Genomic DNA, 11895 nt, shown 5'->3' on the forward strand with positions numbered 1-11895 from the left:
GGTCAAAGTCCCTCATTCAGTACAGAAAGTTGTTCATCCAATCAGTGAACCCCAGCTGCTATAGTGACGTAAAGTGTGTGTAAGTAGCATCCTGAGCTGACAAATATACCATATTTGGACATTACATAACTGCCCCAATAAACACTAACTTTATGAAGGACTGTGTTATTGGTTAGAATTTTGTGACTGATTAACAAAGACATGATGTTAATGACTGTGTGGGTGGCTGTGGGCGAATTTTAAATTACATCTCATGCATCTCAGGACTTCTAGAGTAACGACTTTGACTAGACTGTGAGTGGAGGTATGAATCGTAATGACACTGTATAGGAACTAGACTAGGAGAACAACACATTTTGGTGCATCACTAGAAATTGTGTGCGTCAGTGGTACGTCAAATTGGCTTAGAGGGCACATTGCAAATATCATGGCGATTGGTTAAGCGGGGGGGTTATGCCCTCAACGGCAAGAGGCTGGGTAACCAAGAATAGGGCTCCCTGTGGTCAGGATCGACCCAGATCAAGAAAACACAGATTTTTATAATATAATTATGTTTGTAGCTCCAATTCTTGGGCATGTGTGTGAAATTTTCAAACACATTGGCAGACTAATCACGCGTGACATTTCCTAAAAAAATTTCACCCCAAAATCTTTTCTAAAAGTGCTCCGTAGCAGAACTTCCAACTCAGTCTATTTGTAGATACATGTATTTGTATTTGAAGTGCATACACCCTCATAAGTGCAAGTCACATTAGTACTCCTCACCTCTACACAAATACCCATGAATGTATGCCTAAAGTGAAAGCGTCACAACATCACACCCGTCCCCATATACTGTGACAAATAGCCTCGTCTCCCATCGTCACCTTGTTACAGACCCCATGTAATGGACCAGATGACTATTTCCATGGGGGGGGGGGGGTGAATAGAATGTGTTGAAATGCTCCAGATTACGTACTTCCACAATTAATACACGTATAGACGTTCCCTTGTATCTTTACGATAAAGCGAATAATAACAAAAAAATACTAGCATTTGTTTCCGATAACATGACTCCCAGACTGTGGTTAGAACATAGTTGGCATCCAGACTAGCTTTTCACTGGAATGTGATGATTTTTTTAATGACCTATGATTTTTTGTTACAAAATGTTCAAATTTACAAGGAAATAAAACTTAATTCTCACCCTTTCAATGCCAAAAAGGGAAGAATTTTACGCAGGTCTTCATAATATTATGAATTAGTCTATTTAAAAGACTATAAGTTATTAGTTGTATTTACATTTTATCACGATAACTTCTAGACTGTCGACAGTCGCTCGCGCCTTTTTTTCCTACGTCTTATCTAAACTCCGATCCGGCGCAACACTACTATAATCGCATACTGATATCGAGGGCCGAAGGCCCGAGTGACTTCCTGTGCGTACAGTAACAAACTTTCGGTGTTTCCCAATTTAATGAGTAATAAAGACTTGGCCCGTGTTGTTTTACGCTGCTTTTCATTTGAGTTTCGATCGTCGTTGTAAAGTTGTTTGAACATCAATTTGATGAAATAAAAGTTTATTGACTATTAAACTACCCATCCCCACCCCCATGGTCACTTTAAAGAGATCACGTGATGTAGGATGGTGTTTGACATTGTCAAGGCATAGAGAAATGCAGCCAAGATATATTCAACCTCGCGTTTGTTCCACTTCAAGAACACTTGCACAAATTAAGCCATGCACTGGTAGACTGAGACTGAATCGGATAGGCCGTTGTGGGCGCTCTTCTCATACCTTGCTCCCCCCCCCCACCCCGCCAAACGTACGTATTTTACCACAGGGGGCAGAGAGCATGCAACTGGTTGAATGATTGATTGATTTTTGTGAAAACTTATTTTTGTGTGATAATGATCAATTGACTGACTTTTGTGGTGATATAAAACTGTTTTTTCTTTCCCTGGCTAGTTTTCTCTTTCAGCTGTATATAATTCTCTCTTTATTGACTAAATAAAGACATCTTGTCCATTCTTCTCCTCTTATCGCAGGGTACAGGGAGCTTGTAATTGATTGATTGATCGATTGATTATTTGACTGAATGTATGTATGAATGATTGATTGAATGATTAATTTTTGTGGTGAAATAAAACTTATTTTGTGTGTGTGATATTGATCAATTGACTGATTGATTTTTGTGGTGATATAAAACTTTTCTTCTTCTTTCTCTGGCTACTTTTCTCTCTTTTAGCTGTATATAATTCTCTCTTTATTGACTAAATAAAGACATATTGTACATTCTTCTAATTCTCCTGTTATCAGAGGATACAGGGAGCATGTAATTGATCAATTGATGCATGAATGACAAAGACGTCTTGTCCATTCTTCTCCTCTTATCTAAATTATAACACCTCTAATCTTATAATTACCAAGGGATCGATAACACTAGTGTATGCATGACTGAATGTTTATTTGGTGGGATAATGTCCCAGAAGATAAGACATAAAGCAAATTGTTGTTGTAACCTTGTATCCTTTCTTCTGAGACATTTAATTTGTGTTTTTTTCTGTGTTTTCGTAGCGGTTGTATTATTTTTCATTTTTAGTTTGTTGTACGCTGAGACTTAGTGTAGCACGTTTCTTTAAGAATCAAAAGAGTAATGATAATAACGGATCCCTTGGTAATTGTAAGATTTGTGGTGTTTTAATTTAAGAGGAGAAGAATGGACACAACTTTGATCTTGGTTGCATTATATAAATGGAAACAGGTTGTTGGTACCCGAGTGGTTAAACCACTAGCCTCTTACCACTGTGGTCAGGGGTTCAAACCCATTCAGGGTTGTCAGTGGCTGAGTGGTTAAACCACCTGCCTCTTACCACTGCGGTCAGGGTTCCAACCCATTCAGGGTTTGATTAAATTTACCACACTGTAAGTAAGAAGAGTGTCATTCAGTTTGACTCTACCAAACAACGCAGGTTTTCCCAAGGTACTCTGGTTTCCTCCTGCACTAACACTGAACCCATGAGGGATGGCCCTCACTGGACCTCTTGGGAGGCAACTGTTTATATACTTAAAGAACTATCCAGTATAGATAAAGATTATTAGGGGAGAACCATTTGATTCGGGGGGGGGGGGGGGAAGAAGTGGTTATGACAGCAATTTTTTTCTATTGTCAATCCTGCATCAAATTATTTTTTTCCATGTGTAGAAGCAATCCAAAGTTTTTTCTCAATATGACAAGTATCGGTACTTCACTCCTGTTTGGAATGGTCATTTTTAAATTTTAAGATTTTCATGTTTTTGTCGCCTAGCCTCTGGACCATCGGTACCACCACTTGCCATCAGTAGTACATTCACTGCTACCAGACAATATAACAATTGAGTATTTTATTCCACCTGAGAAATGTAATTCAGTTTACAGATTGAACATTTTACTGTTGGTGTTTGACCCACGTTACAATGGACATTGTTAGTATAGGTCTTCCACCAGACAAAATGACATTTAAACATTTCACCCTTGCTCAGAATGTTCATTGGGGAAAGTTTGTACTTTTTTGTTGCCACTGGATCAACAGTTCTATGGACAGGGTTAGCACAGCCACTAGACAAAATGATCATTTGTGACAGACTTTTTTTTGTCACCACTTGATCAACAGTACTATGGACAGGGTTAGCAGAGCGACAAGACAAAATGACATTTGCTTTTTGTCACCACAGGACCTATGGTACCATGGACATGGTTAGTACCACCACCAGACAAAATGATGTACCATTGAATATATCACTCTTGCTTGGAATGTTCATTTGTGAGAGACTGGTGCTTTTTTTGTCGCCACTGGACCAATGGTACCATGGACATGGTTAGTACCACCACCAGACAAAATGATGCACCATTGAATATATCACTCTTGCTCGGAATGTTCATTTGTGAGAGACCGATGCTTTTTTTGTCGCCACTGGACCAATGGTACCATGGAAACCGTTAGTACTGCCACCAGACAACATGAACCTGCTAAGTAGAAGGACCACTCATAGGAATCTGTAATATCCCGTAGCAAACCTAGAAAAGACAAAAAACTTACAAGAAATTCAATCTAGTAGAACTCTTTACTGTTGATACAATACCAAATTAGCTTTCAGAGGGACACAGCCTCTGACATGGGCCTTCTTCAAATGTTATGCAGTCAAGCATGGTCATGTGTATGTGGCAATGTGCATGATTGTGTGATGCCCGGGGGCAGTATCAGTGGCCAGCTCTGGTAGGGGTGTGTGGCCCCCGGGGCAGTATCAGTGGCCAGCTCTGGTAGGGGTGTGTGGCCCCCGGTGCAGCACCAGTGGCCAGCACTGGTAGGGGTGTGTGGCACAGTGCTGGAAATCCCAGGCCCCATTTTAGACCCACTTTGACCAAAATCAAAACCCCGTTTTAGATCATTACAGATTTTTTAAAGTTTAAAGTTGAGACCTAAATACATTTTCCTTAGAAGGCAACATTTTTGGGCAATTAATAGCAGTTATGATTTGGTAAAGGACAATGGACCACATTTTTAGACCAAGCAAAATCGAAAATAATGCAAAGTGGACCCCATTTTAGGCTCTTCAGCTAAAAAAAACAGCCCCCATTTTAGACCAAAAGGTTAGAAAACGCACCCCAAAGGGCGGCACATATACATATATCTATACTCAAGTAAGGGGAGTACACCCCCTCCCCCCACCCCAGGGTGTGAGAGGGTGTGCCTTGTAAGGGCATGTCCTCATGTATTAGTACATGCGCACTACCCAACTCAAATTTTGGATAAACTGATTGGCTTATTTGTGTGTTTAGTGTTTTGTGGAATATTACCTCCAATTGGTGGTCCTAAGAAGAGTCCGAGTCCCAATATAATATGTATCCATGAATAGGTGTATTTCAGTTTATCTACGCTGAAGTACTGGACACAGAGGACGGTGTTTAACGTCACAATTGCACCAAAACAGAATCCAAATATGGCAACGAAAATGACTTGAGCTGTGGAGAGAGAGAGAGAGAGAGAGAGAGAGAGAGAGAGAGAGAGAGAGAGAGAGAGAGAGAGAGAGAGAGAGAGAGAGAGAGAGAGAGAGAGAGAGAGAGAGAGAGAGAGGGGGGGGAGGGAGAGAGAGAGAGGGGAGAGGGAGAAAGGGGGAGAGATAGGGAGAGAGAGATGATGAAATACATTGTACTGTTACAATATTCAAATATTTTCAACAACCAAAAGACAAACTGAAATTAAGTAAACTTTTATGGCATCCAGTGCTCCCATCAAACTTTGATGTATACGTTTTATCATTTGTGATATTTAGATGCCCATAAGCTGGTTCTCCCTAGTACTTGTAAATGTTTATCGGATAGTTTACTTCAATAATTTTAATTTACTCAACTTTGACAAAAGTCAGACAGTCCACACAGGTGACGAACACTTATAAACGTGGACCCCAAAACAGTTTACATAGAAATAAAAGACAACCTACAAAACTTCAGTTACATAAAATAAATGGAAACAAAGCTAAAATTGCATTAAACAACATTGCATACATTGCATAATATCATAAGTAGGCAAAGCCCATAAGCTCGCACAGGGTAGATTTACTTGAGTGATCGGTTGCCTCACGATGATATTGTAGATAGCGCCCTCTGTGTGGAGAATGCGCATAGTATGTAGAATGCGCATGCGTAGTCATGGCGCCGCAATGCATCCTTGGGTAAAACCACCAAAAACACATTGCATAGTATATAGGACACACATGTGTACTAGTTATTGAGCAATGTGGCCACTTCGTGGCTGCTGCGCAAGCTATTAACTTACCAACATAGGTTCGAATATTCATACTTGTGACTATACATATTCCACATATAGTTATCATTGCCTGGCACAGAATTAATCTGTTAATTCTCTTTATGTTAGCCACTAAACCTATCACTATTCTCCCGACACTCTGACAAACGCCAACTACTGCTACCAGTGATGCTGCTTTGAATTCTGGGATACCAAACTCTTGTGCTCTCTTCACCTATTCAAAGTAATCAGATCATTAAGACTGCAATATATTATAGCGCCCTCAACGGTGCATAATAGCGCCCTCAACGTCTAATCCCACTCATGGTGAGGGCGCTGTTTACAAAAGAACATCATATCTTTTACAATCAATAGTTATGGATATTCATAAAGAACTCACATGCGGTATTACTGATACAAATTGTGTCCAAATAGTGATAGCGCCATCTCAAGTTTCTAGGTTGTGTAATCATCTCACAATAAGTTATCTAAGTCGGTTGAGACATTGTTCTATGAAAAAATAATTGGATTTTCGGTATAAAACTGAATTGTTAGGCAAATGTCTGAACGTGTGACGACATAGTAAGTAAAGCAGGTTGCAGGTTTGAGCCCCATCGCTGCCATTTGTTTCCGAGCAGCTAAAGTCCTTGGGCAAGATTTCAACTGCGACTGTGCCTCAGTCCACCCAGCTGTATAATTGGGGACCTGGTAGGGTAGAGGTTGCAATGTGAATGCTTTAATCCTATGCACTTATAAGGGCTGCAATGGATTGTATGCTCCCCAGGGAGTTGAGGAAGTATAAAGGGCCATTGTGCCACTATATAGATCTGTGCCTGGGGTAATTTTTGTAAAGCGCTTTGGGCACAGAATGGGAAAGTGCTATAAACTAATACAACTAACTAACTGAGACCAGCAAAGGTTCTAAGCTAGGCCCTCATTAACTATATGATGTTGTGTCATACCGCCCTCACCAGCCTGCTCTATCCCATGATAAAAGCCGTTGACTGATGTGTGAGGGCACCCACATCAGCCGGCTCTATCCCATGGTGAAAGCAGATTGACCGATGTGTGAGGGTGCCCTACCATAGCATACCTTACAGACTAACTTTAGACTGTTAATTTGATAATAAAGGATAACTTACCACATGAGATAACATGACGCCGAAAGCAAAAAATGATAAAAATATACAGATCTGAAGGAGAATAAAAATTGAATCTTTCCATAGAGAAAAACAGTAAACTTGGTCAAAAAATTTATAAAAAATTTGCGTCCTTTTGGAAAGTTTTGAACGGTTACTCTCTTTTTCTTGCAAGTTACTAGTTTTTTCTGATTTATCGTGTTTAGTGACATCCCCTGCAATATTTATTGTTTCTTTATTAATAGCTAGCATCTCGATTGATTGTTCAGTCCTTGGTGTAAGAGTTCCACGTAGAGGGCGGTATAATGACCCCGCTAAGCTTAAATGGACTGTGAGGGCGCTGATCACCATTAAAGTTCCACGCCATCCGTATATGTCTAACAACTTCTGTGTGATAACCGAGAATACGACCATACCAAAACCACTCCCAGCGAGGGCAACACCTGTTGCTGTTGGCAACCTCTTGTCGAAGTATTTTGAAACTATCAACACTGAGGGCGCATGAGTAAAACCATTTCCAATGCCTGCAGAAAATGACATTTCTGTTCAAGGTACATGTACAAAGAGAAAGTGTGTTGACATGTTGCCAATTCCAAAATTCACCATATGTCTCCTCATAAAACGCAATTTATTCGGTACGTACGTGCAGGTGATTTGCACACGCTACTAAGCGGGGACAATTGTAACCGTATATCTTACAATACCCTGGGTTTACGAGTAAGATAATTCTCTGTCATTGATGGCGTTTAGTCTTTATTCTATAAAATCATTCACAAAATCAGTGTCCATATCGATGACAAATCAGTACATGGATTTATTTCAAATTTTTAATTTATAAAACAATTCTACTTCCGTAAGTATATGAATATTCAATTAATTGTCAGATCATACTGTGGTTGTATCTTAATTGACCTATTGTCGGTTCCAAGATGCATTGCACGTCTCTCCATACAATGCCATGTACTGTGTATATGCTACTCAAGGGATGGTTGTTACATGACCGTACCATGTGTTCATCCCTAAAACCTCTCTGTAAATGATGGTGTTTTAAGTCTTTGTTCTATAAAATCATTCATAATCAAAGAGGTCAACATGTCTTTCCATCATTTCCTGATGAAAATATTATTTCAAATGTAATAAAGATAAAACAAGACTAAACGTACAAACATTAGTGACGTCCTCTTGCGCAATGCATCTTGGAACCGGAAAATCGACTATTAAACTAAGCTGCGTCCACAATTTAAAAAAAAAAATATGCTCGACTGAAAAAAAAATGTCATTGTTGAGGGCGCCCTACATTATGGAGTGTCCTCAAAGACAAATGTTTCATTCTAGCGATATTTCTACTTACCTACAAATAAACCATACGTTATGTACATTTGAAACAAATTGGTTGTAAATGAGCTGAGGAAAACTGATATCGCTGCAATAGCGCCCCCAAACATGACAACAGGACGATGTCCAACCTTATCACAGAGTAGAGAACTGTACGGGTTGGTTAGGACTGTCACTAAATAGCTGATTGAACCAATGAATGCTGCAAAACGAGAGAATAATTAATATACAGATGTAGCCGTGATGTGTAGGGCGCCCTCACAGTTTGTTTATTTTATACCTTTGTTTCTATTATTCATTTATAATTATGCAAAGTTCTTTGTAAGTATTTTCAATTGAGAAAAAAGTTTATACAGTCAGTTTGTGCCACTTTAAATGTTGGTGACAACGGTGACAACGATGTCTTGGTTATGTGGATATCATCACCCTGTAATCAAGATAGTGTAAACACTGAATGAGGTGGGGTGCATAATAGCAGTGATTTGGTTATGTGGATATAATCACCCTATATTCAAGATAGTGTAAACACTGACAGAGGTTGATTGTGTGGCCACAAACACATCCACATGGCAATCACCCATCTGAATTTAGGCTTTAGAACCTATTGCGGTGAAGTCGTAACAAATTTTCATATACACTTAGTAAACGACCACTCCTGAGGTTTAATTTGGTTCAAATCATGAGCAAAATATCAGTATTCTTTTAAATTTTAGATACCAACAAATATAGACCAGATCAAAACCTTATATGGGTAAGTGGTGTAAACTGTTGAGATTTGAACTTTGACCTTGACCTTGACCTTTGTACATAGTTACCCTGTGTCATAGCAAGAATGTATTCTTTAGTACAATTAACACTATACGTTATGTCATGGCCCTCTCATAAAACATGAAATTTGGAAGCCCTAATGATTTCCTTTATTTATGAATACCCCCCTCCCCCAACTCCGATCATTACTGCATATCCTAACAATGTGGAGGCCAAAGGACTACTCCATGCATAGTCCTGCCATTCTCACAAACCAGGGTTATTATTTCTACCACTACATTTCAGTGGGAGGCTCGTTAAGAACGTTGCCGTAAAACAGGCCGTGGTTTGCGACGATGTGGGAGGCTCGTTAAGAACGTTGCCGTAAAACAGGCCGTGGTTTGCGACGACGTGGGAGGCTCGTTAAGAACGTTGCCGTAAAACAGGCCGTGGTTTGCGACGATGTGGGAGGCTCGTTAAGAACGTTGCCGTAAAACAGGCCGTGGTTTGCGACGATGAGTCCTGCTTGCACACCCTGCACACGTAGTAATTCGGGACCTCGTTATGAAATGTTCCTCAGGCAGGACATCCCTCCCTATACCTAGCTGCAATAACTGTAGCTTTGTTTTTATTTACAATATTTTTTTATTCTTTTTTTAATATATTTTATTTTGTGTGACTCGATCAATATTGTTCGTTTTACTGTTTATTTTCTTACGGCGTTTGCAAAGAATACCATGCCAGCCCTGCTTGCAGACGGTGTAGTGAAGGAAGGGAAGACTTCTCCCCCTAGTCCACTGTCTATGCTTACACCGTCTGCAAATAGGACTACCCCCATGCGGTGACGGTGCTGTTTTCCTGTTCGCGGAGAAAAGAATGGAACTCTAGAATACTGGAATTTGTTGTTGTCTTGTCCATAGACCCTCCAACAATGTTCGTGGAGGGTCTATGTCTTGTCCAAGGACATACATGTCTTCAAAGGTAAAACTGAACAGCACTTCCGTACCAGACTCTGATGAGATTGTTATTATCTTAGGATATACAATCACTAAACTAAACTAAACTACTAGTTATTCACGTATTCACACTAACCTGTTTTTGCCCTAGATTCACCAAAGGCATCTAGAAGAGGTACATACAGAACCCCAAACGCCAACGCGGAGCCGGAGGTCAATGCGTAAACAATAAACGTCCCAGCCACAACAAACCATCCCCAACCACCATCAGGAGCCGTGGGAGTTGTAGGCATCGTGAATTTGTGGTGATTTCGAAGACCACAGATTTATACAACTTGGTCTAAATGGTGCAAGTGGATCGAACATGTAACAAAGTCGATGGCGCACATTCATTGGTGGAACAAATATTCACTTTACAATACACACAACTGTGACCTTTTCACTGTATGGTCTGTCACGAAGCGTCGAGGTTAGACAACGTACTCCAAGTAAATCAAAACAGATAACTATTGAGATAAGGGTCAACCAGTCAGGTGATGAGGACACGTGAGTGTACGCCACAGACACTTGTGAGTTAATATTGCTTAAAAATAATTCCAGGTTGATCATAAAGAATTGTTTCTGGTCAGCGCGCGTATCATCACCCCAGGCCTCGCGTCGGTCTTTTTTTGTTCGTGTTTGTACGTCCAGCCCTAGCTGGAGTACTGTTGCGGTTTCGCTACGTCGCTCTCGGTCCTCCGCTTTGTTTTCCTTTGCAAACTCCGTATGAAATAAAAAGTAAAACGAAAAATGCTGTCTCACAAAATCAAATACAAAAAAGATAAAAAAAAAAAAAAAAGTATTTAATAAAACCAAAGCTACAATTATTGCAGCTAGTCCAGCCCATGCAGTCTGCGGGGGTGGGGTGGGGGACACAAGTGACTGTGCTGTCAGCTGATATTCTGACAATCAACAGACAGACAGACAGACAGACAGACAGACAGACAGACAGACAGACAGACAGACAGACAGACAACATATCGGCAACTCCTCCTTTAAGGTAGGGGAACACAAGACTCGGCTTCATGGAATGAATGCTATAGTCATTCTACTTTCCTCATGCAATGCAATAAAATCCCCAAAAATATTATACCACAGGGGGCAGCGAGCATGTAATTGATTAATCGATCGATACTGTAGCGGTTTCGCTCCATAGCTCTCGGTCTTTAGCACAATTGAACTTAGCAACAACAAAAAAACAAAAACAAAAAAACTTAGCAACAATCACACAATGTCGCACAAACTCAACAAATAAACATCGTTCCAAGTCAAACCTCCCCTCCCCCTCCCCCTAAAGGAACGTTTTAAAAGTGCGACAACAAACATATCTTAGTAATAAATGCAAAAGCGGTTATCATTGAAGGAGTGAAAGTTTTCGTCAAATTTGGTTAGAAGTGCAGGCAAGTTAATAAAGATTCAAAAAAATGTATGCAAATATGGCTAGCAACAAGACTATGCCCATAGCAACGGCTAAATGCAGTTGTGCTATAACGACATTGGCGCTATTTTTCTGTGAAAATCCTGTAAAGAAAATAAAAAGTAAAACGAAAAATGTTGAGTTACACAAAATAAATTATAAAAAAGAATTAAAAAAAGTATCGTAAATTAAAAACAAAATTTAGCTGCAATTATTGGAGCCAGTAAAGTAAGGCGTCGTCATTTGTACCGGGTACGTCAGATCATAATCTGATTAAAATCCGATGTAGATGTCGGGTAATCGTTTATTGCTATTTTACCTTCGTTCTTTTGCCTGAATTGACCTTCTTGGTACATGTTTACATTTTTTAGCCTGATTGCCTCCTCTAGAGGAGGCTTAAAATGTAAACATGTACCAAGGTCAATTCAGGCAAAATAACGAAGGTCACTAAAATAGCAATGAACGATTAGCCGATATCTACATCAGATTTTAATCA

At 39.9% G+C, this 11895-nt stretch overlaps 1 protein-coding gene and 1 long non-coding RNA gene across 2 annotated transcripts; both read right to left on the minus strand.

Annotated features, from left to right (window-relative positions):
• Window positions 1-3857: 3857 nt before the first annotated feature.
• Window positions 3858-5983, minus strand: LOC144450392 (uncharacterized). The gene is made up of 3 exons (XR_013482237.1): window positions 5797-5983; window positions 4818-4982; window positions 3858-4037 (listed from the first exon to the last, which is right to left on the minus strand). It is a non-coding gene; the product is annotated as an uncharacterized LOC144450392 (long non-coding RNA).
• Window positions 5984-6088: 105 nt separating this feature from the next.
• LOC144450017 (monocarboxylate transporter 9-like) lies at window positions 6089-10373 on the minus strand. The gene is made up of 4 exons (XM_078140584.1): window positions 10080-10373; window positions 8257-8442; window positions 7064-7429; window positions 6089-6102 (listed from the first exon to the last, which is right to left on the minus strand). Exons 1-4 carry the CDS (start codon window positions 10234-10236, stop codon window positions 6089-6091), a joined length of 723 nt encoding a protein of 240 aa, XP_077996710.1. The 5' UTR covers window positions 10237-10373.
• Window positions 10374-11895: the final 1522 nt, after the last annotated feature.

This window comes from Glandiceps talaboti, chromosome 19 (genome assembly GCF_964340395.1).
Source record: "Glandiceps talaboti chromosome 19, keGlaTala1.1, whole genome shotgun sequence".
NCBI lineage: Eukaryota > Metazoa > Hemichordata > Enteropneusta > Spengelidae > Glandiceps > Glandiceps talaboti.